The sequence below is a fragment of the Dryas octopetala genome, chromosome 1 (assembly GCF_963921425.1).
Source record: "Dryas octopetala chromosome 1, drDryOcto1.1, whole genome shotgun sequence".
NCBI classification, from domain to species: domain Eukaryota; kingdom Viridiplantae; phylum Streptophyta; class Magnoliopsida; order Rosales; family Rosaceae; genus Dryas; species Dryas octopetala.
In genome coordinates, this window is record NC_141366.1 from 29,671,539 (window position 1) to 29,691,276 (window position 19,738).

Consider the following 19,738-nt stretch of genomic DNA (forward strand, 5'->3'; position numbering starts at 1 on the left):
GAATGATAAACCTGCAAAGAATTGGTCTAGATCACACTTTGGGACACACACTAAGTGTGGTCTACTTTTGAACAATCTTTGTGAGAGTTTCAAATCTCCAATCTAAAATTGCAGAGACAACCCAATCTTAACCATGCTTGAGAGAATTAGGACTTGGTTGATACTGAGAATGACCAATAGGAAAGCAGCTTGCAAGAATTGGAAACATCCAATTGGTCTAAGGATTTTAAAGATTGTGGAGAAAAGGAAGTTGTCCATAGGTCTATTGATTCCAAGAATGTTAGGGCCAAGTATATGACGTGGAGGATATTACAGGGTTTCAATTTGGGGTTAATCTCAATGATTGGACTTGTATTGTAGAATCTGGGAGTTGAGTGAGATACCATGTGCACACGCTACTTGTTGCATTCTGATGAGAGAGGAAGATGTTTTGGACTTGTGCATGCATGTTACAAAAAAATGCCTACCTTAAGGCATATGATCTTATGATTTATCTCATGTGTGGAATGTATATGTAGGATGAAGGTGACAATGATAAATTTCTACCTTCTCCATTCAAGAAACAACCTGGAAGGCCTAAGAGAGTATAAGAACAAATGGGCCAGATGAAGTCCAAGTTCCTACAAACAATCCACCACCAAACCCATAATCCTTTACAACCAAACCCACCAAGGTATTGAGAAGGCTATGGGTCACTATAAGGTGCAACAAGTGTGGCATTCAGGGGCACAATGCAAAGACTTGTACAAGGGTGATAGGCAACCAAGTATTGTACTTGTCATGTGTTTCATGAGTTTAACTTTCCTGAGTTTAGGTTATGACAAACTTGATAATTAATTTTGTATGGATACAAATTGCACAAGGTGAAGAGAGTGGGACAACCTTACATGAGCAATCTCAACAGGCCACAACCACAACCCCAGCTTTACTTCAAACTGCATATAGGTTATGGTTGACTACTTGTGTATAAACCAATTAACTTGCATAATGTTGACTACCTATGTATTGTTTGATAGTTAACAACAAGGAGGGGTAGATGAAGAGGTAGGGGCACAAGTGGAGGTAGAGCTAGAGGTGGAGGTAGAGGAACAAGTAGAGGTAGAGGCACAAATGGAGGTAGAGGAACAAGTATAGGTAGAGCCACAAGTGGAGGCAGAGGTACAAGTAGGGGCAAAGGCTATGTGAAACTTGATGAGATTTCATTTTTGGATGATGATGGGAGTGTCTTTTGTGTATCATGATGGAAGCCCTGTGCACTTAGGATAGGTTTTGAGTAGTTGATAATGTTTTGATCAAATTGAAAGATTATGTTCCACATTGTTGCAGATAATGTGAATGTCCTCATCAGATAACTACATACCACATTTCAAATATTTATCTCCATAGATAATCATATAATATTAGCTAGATAAATACTCATTTTATTTTCCTGTATTTATCTTAGTGATAATGTATTTATCATAAGATGTTTATCTGATGTAAATGTTTATCACTTGAAGCCTATAAATAGAGGCTCTATGGAATGGAAAAAGACACACTGTTCTCCCATCTTTTCTCTCTAAAGTTCTTTATTTTTACAACACGTTATCAGCACGAGAGCTCTGGTATAATATTATTCTTTTCTTCTATTATTATAGTTGCAATATTATGCCGATGACAATTTTGAGGCTTTTATTAATAAGAAGCAAGAGCATGTGTGCTCAACTTGATTGCTCTTATTGTTCCTGTTCGTTTCTTTAATCAATGCTACTATGAGTGAGTGTTTTCTTTAATCAATGCTACTGTGAGTGAGTGCATGCATAATGATTGCTCAAATTGATATAAGGAAATACAGGTTATTATAATCTTTTTCCTTGTTTTCGTTTATGCTTAAAAATATTACGTTTATGTTATAAATCGTACAACTTGGTGCTATGCTTTTATAACATTGTTTCTTTCAAGTATTGTTTGGCTTTTGATTAATCTAATCAATTTATAGTAAGAGATATATTAAACAAATTAATAGATCATGACACTGCTTGCATGATTATCTAATTAATCAATTAGTCTTCTCTCATTTAATATTTTCTTATTATATCTTTGGATATCTACCATCTGACAAACAATTAATTGTCTTTAATCAATTAGATGTTCACAATTATGAATATTATTCCACCTTACTCACCGAATGCTTAATTCTAGTTTTCTTTATTTGAGAATAATTTTCAACCTGGAGTATTATTACGTATACAAATAATTAATTTAATTGTTTGTTTTGTATCAAATACTGTTTGATTCAAATTTTCTGTCAAGGCCGATTGCATGAATTTCTTTACATGAGTTGTTTAATTAAATTTCTTTATGCAATTATACTCATGTTTATATATGGCTATACTTTCATACGTGACTTATCTCCTATTGTTCCTAAGTCTTTTATTTGTACCATTACTTTATCAATTATTTATTACTCAGTTAATTCATATTTTGAACCTGAAGTTCAAATCTATGCCATAGAACCTGAAGTTCTAAATTAAATTTATATGTTCTTATATCTATGAACCTGAAGTTCGAATAAGATATGCGAAGACTTTAGAACCTGAAGTTCTAATTGTATTTATGGCGTCTTTTACCTTAAACCTGAAGTTTTTGGTATATGTGTATATATATTGGAAATATTAAGAACCTGAAGTTCTATAATTATTTTTCATGAGTTCTAAATATCTCATTTTCTTTATGTAGAAAATGACGAACTTGACCAAACGAGAATTTGTTGAACTCGACATCTCTGGAAAGAACTATTTGTCCTGGGTCCTTGATACTGAGATCCATCTTGAATCCATGAATCTTGGTAACACTATCCAAGAAAGCAATAAAGTGTCCCCGCAGGACCGTGCCAAAGCCTTGATTTTTCTTCGCCATCATATTCATGAAGGGCTGAAGAGTGAGTATCTCACTGTCAAGGATCCGCTGACTCTCTGGGATAATCTGAAAGAGAGATATGATCACCAGAAAACTGTGATCCTCCCTAAGGCACGCCATGATTGGATGCATCTGCGTCTACAAGATTTCAAGACAGTTTCTGAGTACAATTCTGCACTTTTTCGAATCAGTTCTCAACTTAAATTATGTGGTGAGAAAATTACTGATGCAGAACTGTTGGAGAAAACTTTCACCACTTTCCATGCTTCAAATGTGCTCTTGCAGCAGCAATACCGTGAGCGTGGGTTCAAGAAGTACTCTGAACTGATCTCTTGTCTTCTCCTTGCTGAGCAAAACAATGAGCTCCTGATGAGAAACCACCAATCCCGTCCAACTGGGGCGGCAGCATTCCCTGAAGTGAATGCTACTTTATCTCGTAGCCGTAGTCGTGGTCGTGGTCGTGGCTATGGGCGTGGTCAAGGACAAGGGAGTGGTAATGGGCGCCGTAATGGTCAAAGTGGCCGCAATAATAACTTGGGTCTTAAAAATGTGCAAGCATCACATACCCACCAGAAGTGGAACAAGCAAGACAAAGGGAAAGGTCAAATAGACAAAGCCCCTAAAGCTTCTGAGGGTGCCTGTCACAGGTGTGGTGGGACTGGACATTGGTCGCGTGCCTGTCGCACGCCCAAGCACTTGGTAGACCTTTACCAAGCCTCTTTAAAGAGGAAGGTTGAAGTCAATTATGTTGACCAAGTTCATGACCCAATGGACACTTCAGACCCAGTGGACATAAGTCATCTTGATGTCTCTGATTTCTTCACTGACACCGATGCAAAGTCTTTTGATGCTATGATTGGTGGTGGGGTTGTCCATCCCAATTAATTTGTCATTTATTTAATCAGTTTTATTGCTTTCCTTAGGATTAGTTTCAAATTTGCATCTATTACTTTTATTTAGTTGTTTTTCAGGTTTTGCACCTGTAAGAATAATTTTTATTATCGAATAAAATGTCGTGGTTATTTCTTTAAATTGAAAGTAATTATTTTCATTTATTTTATTGGAAGGCATTAAATATGGACTGCGGTGGTCAAAGTCATGGCGAAGATATTTGTCTTGTAGACAGTGCGACTACGCACACTATACTTCGAGATAGGAAGTATTTTTTCAATATAGCATTAACAAAAGCTAGGGTAACCACTATATCAGGTTCTGCAAACCTGATAGAAGGCTCCGGAAGAGCCCATATTACGTTACCCAATGGAACTCAACTGTCCATTAGCAATGCTCTATTCTCAAGCAGATCCAGAAGAAATCTGCTTAGTTTTAAAGATATTCGTTTGAATGGATATCACATTGAAACCACAACTGAGTATAATGCTGAATATCTTTGCATTACATCCAATATTTACAGCCAGAAGCGTATATTGGAGAAACTCCCTGCTTTCTCATCTGGGTTGTATTATACAACTATAAAATTTATTGAGGCTCATGCTGTCATGAACCCGAAGTTCATTGACCCAAATATTTTCATGCTTTGGCATGACCCGTTGGGTCATCCTGGATTCACTATGATGCGTAGGATTATTTCAAATTCCTGTGGGCATCCATTAACGACTCAACATCTGGTTGAATCTAATAAAAAACTTTGCACAGCTTGTTCACAAGGAAAGTTGGTTATCAGACCATCTCCCTTAAAGCTTGATATAGAATCCCCATCATTTCTGCAAAGAATTCAAGGGGACATTTGTGGGCCCATTCAACCATCATGTGGTCCATTTCGTTATTTTATGGTTCTAGTTGACGCATCCAGTAGATGGTCACATGTTTGCCTCTTGTCAACTCGTAATGTTGCATTTGCTAGGCTATTGGCTCAGATAATTAAATTACGAGCCCAGTTTCCAGATAATCCTATCAAGTCGATTCGACTTGACAATGCTGGTGAATATACGTCTCAAGTCTTTAATGACTATTGTATGTCGGTTGGCATTGATGTTGAACATCATGTTCCTCATGTCCATACCCAAAATGGTTTAGCAGAAGCTTTTATCAAGCGCCTTCAATTGATTGCCCGAACTTTGCTTATGCAATCAAAGTTGCCAGTTTATGCATGGGGACATGCTATTTTACATGCTGCGTCATTAGTTCGACTGAGACCAGTGAATGATTATCAATACTCCCCTTTACAATTAGCACTTGGGAGCCAGCCAAATATTTCACATTTACGGACTTTTGGGTGTGCCGTATATGTACCCATTGCACCTCCACAACGCACTAAAATGGGTCCTCAACGGAGGCTGGGGATATATATTGGTTTTGATTCATTCTCTATCATTAGATATCTCGAACCCTTAACAGGTGATATCTTTACTGCACGTTTTGCGGATTGTCACTTTGATGAGACAGTCTTCCCGCCGTTAGGGGGAGAAAAGACCACCGTTCCTGAAGAACGGCGTGAATTATCGTGGAATGTATCCACTATGTCTCATCTTGATCCTCGTTCTATGCAATGTGAAAATGAAGTACAACGGATAGTTGATCTTCAAAAGATTGCTCATCAAATGCCCGATGCATTTACAGATATAGCAAAAGTGACAAAATCACATATACCAGCTATGAATACACCCGCAAGGATTGATGTCCCAGTTGGACAATCAAATGTGCCAGCAAATGATTCTTCTGTTGCACGCCTGAAGCGTGGCAGACCAATAGGTTCAAAAGATACAGTTCCCCGGAAGAGGAAATTAAAAGTAAATTCCAGCGAAAATTGCGAACCCACACTTAATGATTGTTCAGTCTTAGAACAAGACATGGTCCATAATGAGACCCAAGCCCCAGAAGAGGCACAGGTACCTAACAATAAAGAAATTTCTATAAATTTTGCATGCAATGATGAATTGTGGGATCGCGATGAAATGATCATTGATGATATATTTTCATTCGCAGTAGCTACTGAGATCATTAAAGCTGATGATAATCTTGAACCTAGATCTGTTGATGATTGCAGACATAGGCATGATTGGCCTAAATGGAAAGATGCAATTCAGGCTGAGTTGAACTCTTTAGAAAAACGTGGCGTATTTGGACCTGTAGTCCAAACACCGCACAATGTGAACCCTGTAGGTTACAAGTGGGTGTTTACGAGAAAGCGTAATGAGAAAAATGAGATTGCAAGATATAAAGCACGACTCGTTGCACAAGGTTTTTCTCAAAGGCCTGGAATTGACTTTGATGAAACATACTCTCCCGTTATGGATGCAATCACATTCAGATATTTGATAAGTCTGGTAGTTTCAGAAAAACTCGACATGCAACTTATGGATGTTGTTACTGCATACTTATACGGAGATTTGGATGCTGATATTTATATGAAAGTCCCAGAAGGACTCAAATTGCCTGAAGCAATTAAAACAAAACCACGAAATATGTACTCTATCAAATTGAGACGATCACTATATGGGTTAAAACAATCTGAACGAATGTGGTACAATCGTCTTAGTGAATATTTGATAAGAGAAGGGTATATCAATGATCCTATATGCCCATGTGTGTTCATAAAGAAGTCAAATTATGGTTTTGCCATAGTGGCAGTTTATGTCGATGATATGAACTTAATTGGAACTTCTGAAGAGCTCATAAAAACTGCCGAATACTTAAAAGATGAATTTGAGATGAAAGACCTTGGAAAAACCAAATACTGTCTCGGCCTGCAGATCGAGCATTGTGACAAAGGAATCTTTGTCCATCAATCAACATATACCGAAAAGGTATTGAAACGCTTTAATATGGATAAAGCTCATCCGTTGAGTACCCCAATGGTTGTTCGGTCTCTTGACACTGAGAAAGACCCATTTCGTCCTAAAGAAGATAATGAAAGGGTCCTTGGTCCAGAAGTACCATATCTTAGTGCAATAGGTGCTTTACTATACTTAGCACAATGTACAAGACCAGACATAGCTTTTTCGGTAAACTTGTTAGCAAGATATAGCTCCACTTCAACACATCGACATTGGAATGGTATTAAGCATATCTTACGCTATCTTCGTGGAACAACTGATATGGGCCTATTTTATTCAAGTGAATCCCCCAATGGCCCAAAGTTTGTTGGATATGCGGACTCTGGATATCTATCCGACCCGCACAAAGGTCGCTCCCAAACTGGATATGTATTTACTTGTGGAAATACTGCGATCTCATGGAGATCTACAAAACAAACGTACATTGGTTGCTACATCTTCCAATCACTCAGAAATACTTGCCCTCCACGAAGCAAGTCGAGAGTGTGTTTGGTTAAGATCAGTAATACGACATATCCATAGTACGTGTGATCTACCTCTAATAACAGATATTCCAATTATCATGTATGAGGATAATGCTGCTTGTATTGCTCAAATCAAAGGAGGATACATCAAAGGTGATAGAACCAAGCACATTTCACCAAAATTCTTCTACACGCATGAACTTGAGAAGAATCGGGAAATCGAAGTCAAACAGATCCGTTCTTGTGACAACCTTGCAGATCTCTTCACCAAAGCCTTACCAAAATGTTCATTTCAGAAATTTGTACATGGTATTGGACTTCGTCGATTTTCTCAACTATCAAATTAATGGATGCAATCATCAGGGGGAGCATCCAAGTATATCGGACATATGTGCGTTGTACTCTTTTTCCTTCGACTAGGTTTTTATCCCACAGGGGTTTTCCTAGCAAGGTTTTAATGAGGCAACATAAGCACGCCAACGCTATTTCAATGATCAAGACAAGGTTGTACTCTTTTTCCTTCGCTTAGGTTTTATCCCACTGGGTTTTCCTAGCAAGGTTTTAACGAGGCAGCTTATCATTGATTTGCAGACATCCAAGGGGGAGTGTTGCAGATAATGTGAATGTCCTCATCAGATAACTACATACCACATTTCATGTATTTATCTCCATAGATAATCATATAATATTAGCTAGATAAATACTCATTTTATTTTCCTGTATTTATCTTAGTGATAATGTATTTATCATAAGATGTTTATCTGATGTAAATGTTTATCACTTGAAGCTTATAAATAGAGGCTCTATGGAATGGAAAAAGACACACTGTTCTCCCATCTTTTCTCTCTAAAGTTCTTTATTTTTACAACACACATGACTTTTTTTGTGAATGTGTAATGTAGGGCTGCACTTAACATAGATTATGCTTAAATGTGTTGGACAACAGAAATGTCCAAACTGCAATGATGCTAAATTGTTGAATATACAATTAATGATTTTAAAGTTCATTTTATAACTCTTAATGATAAGTAAACACACCCAAAAGCTTGCAATGACAAATAGGTCCACTTTTTGACAAATAAATCACGTTATAACAGACTTCGTGTTTTTTGTGCTGAGTGCTCGACATGTTGTTTTTTTGTTTTGCTGGTTAAACTAACACTGTCAAACAGTGGCAATTATTATCACTTTGAAATAGTGACAATTAGTAACAGTTATTTTTACGTTATTACACGCAGGTGGATGTGCCTTCATAAATAAGCTTGAATTTTGTGTTTTATGTTAGTTTCATTAGTTTTTGACATGTTTATGTAAAAAAAGACATAAGGTAGATCTATAATTATTATTTTTATGCATTTTCAAATAGACACTGTTGCACAGTGACAATTGCTGAGCACTCGGTGACTTCCGCGTTGCGCGCGTTTCATTAAAGTGGGTCAGCCTATCACCAGTTTTTTAAAGGTGAGTCGGCCTGTCCTTCTATTTTATGAACTAGACTGTAGAAAAAAATTTAAAAAAAAAAAAACTTATATTCAATGTAGGCAGGTATATATTGAATATAGATATTTCAAACTGCTATTCTGCTACCAAGTGTGATTTTTTTGTTTTTGGTCAAACACCAAGTGTGATTCGAACACACCTCCTTCGTATATTATAACCTAATGGGACGTCAAGTCATGAATTTATTTATGCTTTTCTTAGGCCTTTCAACCACCCCTCCCCCCTCTCCTAAACCCAAGTGTACCGAAAAAACATGTCACTAAACAGCAAATAGAAGATTGATTAGATTTATGGATTCTTTTTTGTGTAAAAAAACAAAATAAAATAAACTGCCTAAATGAACCGCATTAATTTAGTTCAATCAGTTAAATGTCCACACCAGCAGTGCTCTACTGCCAGACGTCTGGGAAGGGGATTTTGCGCGACTAAATACATCTCAGCCGCTCATTTGATTTTAATTGAATCATGTGGCTGGTAATTGATACAGTGTTTAACACAACTTTGAACTGCACGTGTCCCAATAAATTAAAATAATCATTTTCTCTCTCCTGCCCTAATTGAATCATCCTGGCTTCGGTCGTTGGTTAAAAAGTAAATACCCACTACACTCGTAAAAGTTTAGCCATGGTTGCCAAATCCAAATAACATTCTGTCCATTTAAATCCAAGAATTGAAATGTCTTCCTTTCTTTCAAAGCTCAAAGTGGTGTCTCATGCCTAAGCTTCTCTATGTCAACTATAATTCTTCAAACAGTCAATATTAATTCGTTACACAATTTGCAACCCAAAATATTGAATGTAGAAACAGTTGGGATTACATTCTCAAAATCAACCAAAACCAACACAGTGAGATTGGTCATGTTTATGTTCTTGCAAGCTTGAGAAATAGTACAGCTCCTTGTGAATTCCTTACTTCTAGTGCAGCAAGACCAAGACTAGCTATGAAAGAGGACAAGTTGACCAAGGCTATAAATCTACGACAACAAAAAAATAGTAGAAAATTAGCAATAATTTAACCAAATGGAAAAGAACAATCAGTTTAAAGGAATTCACAAGGTTCTAAAAGCAAAAGAAGCTTACTAAAATGCTTAATAAAATAGAACATGATATGCAGTTAAAAAAGTTTGAATTAATCATCTCACTAGTTCAAATCATATTCAAAATCTAAATGATTGAAATCAAACCCTGCAACACAAGCATATATAATGATTAGAGCAATTAGGAGAAATTATCAATATCTACCTGTATGTGGTATAACACCTGGTTGATTAGACTCATCGGGAGAGTGATCGTTAATATCCACCCTACAAAATTAAAATGATACATGTGTATGTGTTTATAATACCAGAAAAGTAAATTCACATTTTAAATAACAGTATCATCATTAAAATTATTACCTCTCATTCATTTTTGGACATTTTCTTTTGTCATGCCCACGTAGTCCACATCCATGACAAAGTCTAACTTTATTCATAGCCTTCTCTTTCAATGACTTATACCTCTTTTCACATCCTTTGGCCCTAACCGGAAGCGGCTCATTGATCATACGACTTTCTGAATTATTTTTCTTTTTCACAGCCACTCCACCAACACCTTTACTTGCATTAAGTTTTTTTATTTCATTATGAACTGAATCTAATGCTTTCGCTAAAAGTTCAGTACCCTCTTCTAAGAGGGAAGCATCATCAACCACAATTGAAGAAATTTGAGATAATTTTGTATGCCTCATAAGCAATGACTTATCTGCCACATCCTTCAATTCCACACCATCTTCAATCCATACTCTTCCAAATTTTGCTGTTTTTGACCATCTTTGCATGATATATTGATTTGGCAAATGTAGAACTTGTTGTACTCTTAAAAATGCCAGCATGTGCCTGCATGGGATTCCTAAAAATTCAAAGGTTTTACAACAACAGTTGACAAAATCCTTTGTCTTATTATACACAAGCTCCCTCACCTTACAACCACCTTCCTCCACCCTCTCAACTAGATAAACACATTGTTCACCATCATCCCAGACCATTTTAATTAGGTAAGCATGACTTTCAAGAAACTCATTCTGGAAGGTCAAGAACTTACTTTTTGTATAAATTTCAGCCACCTGCTTCTCTATAGGAAAATAAGATAACAGCTTTGGCTTTTCATTAATATCCACATGGTCAGAAATCAACTCCTTATGTCGTTGGTGCCTAAGTGCCCTGTTAAATCGTGTGATAAAATCCATCAATGAATGATTTTTTGAAATATACCTTTTAAAGAATGAATGAGAACTTTCAGCTTTTTGACTACTCGACATTCCTGCAGAAAATATGTGTTTGACATATGCAGGGACCCATCTGCTACGAATTTCATACATTGTGCAAAGCCATTCATTATCTTCCAATTTACTTCTGTGCAAAACATCTTTCCAACTAGATTCAAACTGTTCTGGAGTATCAGAATCCCATACGCTAGCTTTAAAAGAATGATAAGACTGTTGATGCTTGACTGGTCCAATCTTTTCTGAAAATTTGTTCATGATATGCCATATGCAATAACGATGGAATGTTAATGGAAGAACTTCAACTATGGCCTTTGCTATTGCTGGATCTTGATCTGTTATAATAATCTGGGGAGGACCCTTAGGCATAGCCTTGAGCCATTGCTTAAATAACCAAACAAAGGACTCTGTCTTCTCATCATTCAAAAAGCCACAGCCAAGGATTATGGTTTGACCATGGTGGTTAACCCCGGTAAGTGGAGCAAAAATCATGCTATACTTTTTAGTGTTGTATGTTGTGTCAAACACCACTACATCCCCGAAAAAATTGTATGCTCTTCTAGCAGTGGGATCAGCCCAAAAACAACGAGTCATTCGGTGTTCATCGTCTTTATCAAACACAAAATAAAAAGAGGGATTTTTTTCTTGTTCAGCCATGAAATACTCATATAATGTTTCTGCTAAAGAAGATACTTCAGGCCCATCATCTTCAAGCCCAGCCCGGTCTTGTACATCATAGTTATCTGTTGATTTCAGCATGTGGGTTTTATTCTTAGTTATTGCATCCCTCTGTAACTCTAGCATAGCTATCAGATAAGTTTTGTTGGCTTACTGATTACTATTGCTTATGCTATATGCTTTCTCTGTAAACTCCAAAACGTGTACAACACTTGCAGTGATATTATAAATACAATGCATCTAACCTCAGTAGTATTATCCTGAGGAAGTCAAATCGTTTCATGGTATCAGAGCAGTAAGTCACACGACAAAACTCTGCTTCTTTCTTTTCTTTTTCTCTCAATACTCTTGCCATATATCATGTCTTCCGCTTCTGAAACTCCAGTCATTAGTCAAAATCAAACACCTATCATACCAACATCACCGTTCATCTCTACTATGGCCAACGATGTCAATTCAACTATGTCCACTACTACCACCACAGTTTTTTCTTCAGCTTTCCCTACTGTTCCTGTCAAACTCACTAAACACAACTACCTGGCTTGACGTGCTCAGGTTACTCCTCTCATCAAAAGTAGAGGTTTATGGAGTTTTATTGACGGCTCTAATAAGTGTCCGCCTACCTTTCTTGAAGGCGATATGGTGAATCCTGCGTTTGAAGAATGGATTCAGAAAGATCAAACTGTTCTTATCTTTATTAATACTTCACTCTCTGAACCTATTTTGGGTGGAGTTGCTCTCAGTACTTGTGCGCACGATACCTGGACGGCCCTTGAAGCCCGTTATGCTTCTCAATCTCAGCATAGAATTCTGGCCTTGCGCAATGAATTATTGCGTACCACTCGGGGTGATGCTTCTATTTCTGCCTATTTTGACAAAATTAATCGTCTTGCCGATCTTTTATCTGTGGTAGGACAACGGGTTCCTGACACTGAACTTGTTTCTATTATTATGGATGGAGTTGGTCCATTATATGATAATGCGGTTAGCTCTGTTCAAGCTCGTGATGATTTGATTTCCCTTGAAGGTCTTGAATCACTACTCTTAACTGCTGAACGTAGGTATCGAAACCAAGGCCTTCTCAGTCATGAGATTGAACCACAGCTGCAAGTTATGGCAGCAAATCGTGGACGCGGCCGTGGAGGTCGTGGTGGCTTTAATAATCGTTTTCCCAGTGCTGGGTTTGGGCGAGGATTTAATACTCACCAGGGACCTTGGGTTTCTGAGTCTCCTTCTGTGTTCGCTCACGGACCTGCTACAAATCAATATTTTCCTCACCGACGCACTACTCCAGGTATGTTTACTGCAGGTGGTTCAAGTTCTTTTAGTACCCGCAATTCCTCTGTTCTTGGTCCCGCTCCACATGGTTCCTCCTCTTCTGGTTCATCAGTTGGCAGCCACTCCAACTCTACTTTCTCTCCTAACAGTGGGCGTCCTCAGTGCCAAATTTGTGGGAGACTTGGTCATTCTGCTATTGACTGCTATCAACGCATGAACCATGCATATGAAGGACGCGTTCCTACTAGCAAACTCTCTGCTATGGCTGCTACTACACATGGTGGACAGGATTCAAATCAATGGTTGTTGGATACCGGTGCTAATGCTCACATCACCCACAATCTTGACAACCTTCATCAGCCACGTGACTTCCATGGAGATGCTGTTGGTGGTGTCATTACCGGTTCAGGTTTGGATATTCATAAGATTGGTTCTCACCAATTCTTTCATAACTCCAAATCCTTTTCTCTTTCTACTCTTCTCTACTCTCCACATGCTTCTGCTAATATACTTTCTGTCCATCAATTTCTTAAGGATAATAATTGTGATCTCTTACTTTCTCCTGATTTCTTTTGTCTGAAGGATCGAATCTCGGGGAAGATCATTTTCCAAGGCTCGAGTAGAAATGGTCTTTATCCCATCATTCTTCCTGGTTCCTCATTCAAAGCTTATTTCTCTCATAAAGTTAATGCGCATCGGTGGCATGAGCGTTTAGGACATCCATCTTCTGCTGTTTTACATTTTTTGAGTTCTAGTCTAGGATATTCAATAAAGGATATGCCTTTTTGTGGCTCTTGTCCTCTTGGGAAATCTACGAAGTTACCTTTTGGCTCTTCAAATTTTATTGCTAAATTTCCTTTTGAGTTAGTGCATTCTGATGTATGGACATCTTCTCTTTTATCTAATGATGGTTATTTTTACTATGTTAATTTTGTTAACCACTTTACTAAATACACATGGGTTTTTCCTTTACGCAAAAAGCATGAGGTTTATGATGTCTTTTGTTTCTTTCTTAAGTATGTGTCTAATCATTTTTCCACTTCTATTAAAAATTTGCAAACTGATGGGGGTGGTGAGTATATGAGTGCTCGATTTCAAAATATTCTAAAAGACAATGGTATCTTTCATAAAATTACTTGTCCTCATCATCCTGAACAAAATGGTGTTGCTGAAAGAAAACATCGTCATCTTATTGACACCACTTTAACTTTACTTGCTCATGCCCACATGCCATTATCTTATTGGGTTGATGCTTTGCATTCTGCTACTTTTCTTATCAATCGTCTGCCTAGCTCTCGTCTCCATAATTTGTCTCCATATGAAAAATTGTTTAACCGCCAACCTGATTATTCGTTTTTCAAGGTTTTTGGTTGTGCTTGCTATCCTTATCTTCGACCTTATAATTCTCAAAAGTTTGCTTTTCGTTCTCAACAGTGTGTTTTTCTTGGTTATTCGTTAAATCACAAAGGCTACCGTTGCCTTGATCATGTCACATGTAGGATTTATTTATCTCGCCATGTTCAGTTTGATGAGACCCTTTTTCCGTTTAAATTACTACCTTCTTTGTCTGCTACAAGTCTAACTTTTTCTTCTTCTGCCCAGGTGGTGTCCCAGCCGGATCTGCTCTCTCCCATCTCGGCCTCGCCCCTCTCTTCTGGTCCAGGCCCATCCGTTTCTGACTCTCCTCTAGTTCAGTCTATCACTCGGACTGTTGTCTCTCAGCCACAGCCTGGGTTCTCTCCCTCCGTGCGTCCAGGATCCTCTCCACGGGTCAGTTCTTCCCGTGTTTCTTTGGGCTTCCCGTCTCCAGATTTTCGTTCCCCGCCATCTCCTGATGGGTCTGAGTCGGCTTCTCTTTCAGTTCCTGAGAGTGGGGCGTCTGTGCCTTGTTGTTCCAGTCCGGCAGTTGCACCACCGCCTGGTTCTTGTAGTCCGGCCGTTGCCTCCTCGCTTCCTACTTCCTTGTCTACTCATTCTGATCACGATCCACCTCCCATCACCAATACACACTCCATGCAAACTCGTGGTAAGGATGGTATTGTCAAACCGAATCCTAAGTGGGCATTAACATCTTTATCTAACTATCTTGATGTGGAACCTAGTTCTTTCTTACAGGCACACAAGCATGAGGTTTGGCGAAAGGCCATGCAACTTGAATTTGATGCTCTTCAACGTGCTGGTACTTGGACTTTAGTTTCTCCTCGGTCTGATGTTAATCTTCTTCCCAATAAATGGGTTTTTCGCATTAAGCGTAAATCGGATGGTACGGTTGAGCGTTATAAGGCTCGTTTAGTTGCAAATGGTTTTCATCAGCAAGAAGGTATTGATTATGGTGAAACTTTTAGCCCTGTGGTCAAGCACACCACTATACGGTTGATTTTGGCTCTTGCTGTTAGTTTTAATTGGCCGGTTAAGCAATTAGATGTGCAAAATGCATTCTTGCATGGGTATATATCTGAGCATGTTTATATGAAGCAACCTCGTGGATTTGAAGATTCCGCTAAACCCAATTATATTTGTAAACTCAATCGTTCTCTATATGGTCTTAAGCAGGCCCCTCGGGCTTGGTTCTCCTGTTTTTCTACTTACTTGGAGGAATTGGGGTTTCAGCCTTCCTCTGCTGATCCTTCTCTTTTTACATATCATCATGGTTCTGTTGTGGTCTATTTGCTTATTTATGTGGATGATATTCTTATTACTGGGACTGACATTGTTACCATTAATCATCTCATTTCTCAGCTTGGGTGTCTTTTCTCTATGAAAGACCTTGGGAATTTACATTATTTTTTAGGTGTTGCTGTCCAACGATCAGCTACTGAAATGTTTCTTAACCAAGAAAAGTATGTGCGTGATCTGCTTCTCAAAATGGATATGCTTCATGCCAAACCTGTTTCCACTCCCTGTACTACCACTCGATTGAGTATTCATGATGGTGTTCTTCTGGCTGACCCGTTTTCTTATAGGAGTGCTGTGGGTGCTCTTCAATATCTCACCATTACTCGTCCTGATATCACCTTTGCAGTTAATCAAGTGTGTCAATTTCTCCATGCTCCTACAACTACTCATTGGGCTGCTGTAAAACGCATTCTTCGATATGTGAAGGGCACTATTTCTCATGGCCTTCTTTATACTTCAGGTTCTTTACGCATTAACGGATTTTGTGATGCGGATTTTGCCGGTGATCCGGATGATCGAATATCTACTGGTGGTTATTGTTTATATTTGGGTCCTAATTTAATTGCTTGGCAATCTAAGAAACAACGTGGTGTTTCTAGTTCCAGTACCGAAGCTGAATATCGGCAACTTGCCTATACCGCTGTGTCTATATCTTGGTTACGGCACTTGTTTCGGGATCTTCGTTTGCCTCTTTCTAAGCCTTATTTATGGTGTGATAATGTCAGCGCTATTTCTCTTGCTTCTAATCCAATTTTTCACTCTCGCACCCGACATGTGGAGGTGGATTATCATTATACTCGTGAGAAGGTGGTCCGCAATGAACTTGCTGTCCGGTTTGTTTCTTCTCATGATCAACTTGCAGATATTTTGACCAAAGGATTGCCCTCTTCTCGGTTTCAAGAACTGGCCTCCAAGCTTCCTGTTCGTTCCGTCCCGTTCAGCTTGCGGGGGCGTAAAGAAGATACTTCAGGCCCATCATCTTCAAGCCCAGCCCGGTCTTGTACATCATAGTTATCTGTTGATTTCAGCATGTGGGTTTTATTCTTAGTTATTGCATCCCTCTGTAACTCTAGCATAGCTATCAGATAAGTTTTGTTGGCTTACTGATTACTATTGCTTATGCTATATGCTTTCTCTGTAAACTCCAAAACGTGTACAACACTTGCAGTGATATTATAAATACAATGCATCTAACCTCAGTAGTATTATCCTGGGGAAGTCAAATCGTTTCATCTGCATCATATCCTTTCAATTCTTCTCTCAAATCTCTTTCATAATTTCTAATGTCTTTTTCAATGCACCCAACATTTTGAATCCCACCTGCTTCAATCTCCATTATACCAATTTGCTGACTGGTAGAAACATTTACACTAGCAAAATGCTTTGTCAAAACCTTCTTCACTTCCGACACCTTTCGGTGTGACCTTAATAAATGAACTTTGGTTGGAGATGTACGTGCGTGATTGTGGTCCTCAACAAATGTACTAACAACCCACTTGTCTGATGAGCGACCCTTATATATGGTGATCTTTGCCATGCAACCTGTACGCTGTATTCCTCTATTTCTCCCAGAGTTGACGAAGTTGCTTTCAACATTGTTATCCATTTTAATTTTCTTTTTCTTCTGATAGGTGTCATCCTTACTGCCTTCTTTGGAACAACAATATTGCTTCCAAATTAATTCACCAGCCTTATTCCTCTTACTCGAATCCATCCTTGTACCAAAACCAGCTTCTTTTGCATATGCATTATAAAAAGCATATGCCTCATCTTCTGAATTGAATTCCTGCCCAACTTTGGGTTTTATATTCTCTGAAACTTGGGGAGTATACAAGTTAGCCACAGATTGTTCTTCCATCCTAATTGGTAAAACTGAGTTAATAAGAGAAAAGGTAATTTAACATTTGTACAAATGGTATTAATAAAAAAAAATGCATGATAAAGAATACTTAATCATAAATTCATAATTTTTTCTTTTTAAAGAACGTAGGAAGTCTGTAGGTTTTTTTACCCCTCTTTTTTCTAATACAGAGTTATTTCTAGCAATAATAACATTCTCTTTTCCCCTAACAAGATTTTCAATTTTTGTAGATAAATCACTGGAAGAAAGATTATGAACTTTGAATTAACAGTAACAAAATACATTATATTGGTCTTGATGAAACAAAGAAGAGCTTTTTGAAGGATGGAAAAGCATACCCGGCGCCAATTTAAGCTATTAACAGCAGAAATTAATATGTGTGTTGAGATAGTGGAGAGAACAGAAGCTAACATTGATTGAAAGAGAGGAAAAGATTTTCAATTTTGGATTCGAATGGAGAGAATGCTATTTGGTAGCCATGGCTAAAATGTTCTGGGTATCGTGGGTTTTTGACGAACGCGAGAGGGACAGAGGGAAAAGGCGGGAGAAAACTGTTAGAATTTTGGGGGAATGGCAAAAGACGGGATCAGATAGGGCAGCTGGGCAGGAGAGAGAGTGGGCAAGAGAGAGAAAAAAAGGTTTTAATTTTATTTTATTTTAACACTACATGAGGGAGAAAATGATTATTTTAATTTATTGGGACACGTGCAGTCCAAAGTTGTGTTAAACACTGCATCAATTACCAGCCACATGATTCAATTAAAATCAAATGAGCGGCTGAGATGTATTTAGTCGCGCAAAATCCCCCTCCCAGACGTCTGGCAGCAGAGCACTGCTGATGTCCACACTTGTACCGCGTTAAATGAACATGTCATTTTTTTTTTTTGGCCAGGAAATGAACATGTCATTTTAACAATAAGAAAACGATGTACACTGAATTCTGTGGAAGATCATTGGTTTCACAATATAAAGAATCAACTTAATCGAGCATGCATCATATCCACCAAGTCCTGTACATGTATAATTACATATGCACACTTCATGTTCACTTGCACTACACGTTTTAATCAAAAGCACAAGGGAGCGAGGGACGAATCTCAAATGCATTACCCTTTTACCCTTTTTTTTTTAAAACTGAAATGCATTTCTTTTTCAGATCAAAGGCCCTGACTTTGAAACAAGGCTTCGCATATGAAAATTTATCTTCAAGACACTCGACAATCAATAGCAAGCGATAAAACCATTAACCAAATCCTTGTTGCTCCTAAGTATAACGCTTTTTTGGTTTGCTAATGCCCAATTGATTCCTTTCTGCATAAATACAAGGCATTCCTATGAATTGAGACTAGACCCTCATACCAGCAACTACTATTTGGGAAGGTCATCTTTATGAAGGGGTAACATTGATTAATTTACAAGGGATGAACAATGGAAAATAATTTGTACAGTGCCACCTGATTCGAGAGAAAATGCTGCTTACTTCTGATGGACTAAGCCAGCTATCTTTGGGTGCCCTTCACAAAATTCCTGATTGATGAACATTTAAAATGTAATTGTAATTTCAGCATTGGCTTTTTCCTACTAAGCCTATGACACTTCCCCAACAATCACCACCCCTCCAGACTGAATTAACAAAAAATATTGAATTTTAGGTGAGAAGTTGATAAGTTTCAACATATCAATAGAAAATATTGACTTTAAATATCACTTTTACCTTTCGCCGGCTGCTCGATCCAAGGGCCATTCATTATATTCAAGATGCTGCATGCTTCACTGTATTCCAGATCTGGTAGCAACTTTGGGGTAAGCAAGAAACACCTGATTAACGTTGACAGAAACCAATGCTTAAGTCACCTTTTAAAACTTTGAATGCATATGAGAAGCAGAATTTGCTTTGTGAACTACAGTGTTTAGGACAATAATCGAAAATGCTCATACCCTCTATTGGCTTGTCACTAACCTAAATTCTGTACCATGTAAATTATTAGATTGCCCCTCAACATTCTGCTACATACAGCATAGACAGACCAGCTAAAAGAGAATTTGCACAATGGGACATTGACTACACTTGTTATCCTTGTCATGTATAGTGAACTACAATAACATTATTCCACAAGGTTGGTGATTATAGGACCAAATACTTCTACAAGAAGTTTCATTCTTGTACTCATTCTTATAATTGTTATTATGCACCTCTACCCTTCATGTTTATAAGTATTATGACAACCCCTAATTGGCAATGGTATGGACTATGGACTTGCTCACTCAGGCAAACATAATAATTTAACATTGCCTACATTAATGAAGATACATTATAATATACA

The 19,738-nt window shown here is 38.0% G+C and overlaps 3 protein-coding genes across 3 annotated transcripts; 1 reads left to right on the forward strand and 2 right to left on the reverse strand.

Moving 5' to 3' along the window:
• The first annotated feature begins 2,721 nt into the window (after positions 1-2,721).
• On the forward strand, positions 2,722-3,783 carry LOC147299615 (uncharacterized). Its single transcript, XM_086229640.1, has one exon. The coding sequence runs from the start codon at positions 2,722-2,724 to the stop codon at positions 3,781-3,783; it is 1,062 nt and encodes a 353-aa protein (XP_086085766.1).
• Positions 3,784-9,799: 6,016 nt separating this feature from the next.
• On the reverse strand, positions 9,800-11,725 carry LOC147299616 (protein FAR1-RELATED SEQUENCE 9-like). The gene is made up of 3 exons (XM_086231379.1): positions 10,056-11,725; positions 9,901-9,962; positions 9,800-9,843 (listed from the first exon to the last, which is right to left on the reverse strand). The coding sequence occupies exons 1-3, from the start codon at positions 11,723-11,725 to the stop codon at positions 9,800-9,802; spliced, it is 1,776 nt and encodes a 591-aa protein (XP_086087505.1).
• Positions 11,726-16,772: 5,047 nt separating this feature from the next.
• LOC147299617 (protein FAR1-RELATED SEQUENCE 5-like) lies at positions 16,773-17,411 on the reverse strand. Its single transcript, XM_086231402.1, has one exon. It carries the CDS (start codon positions 17,409-17,411, stop codon positions 16,773-16,775), a length of 639 nt encoding a protein of 212 aa, XP_086087528.1.
• Positions 17,412-19,738: the final 2,327 nt, after the last annotated feature.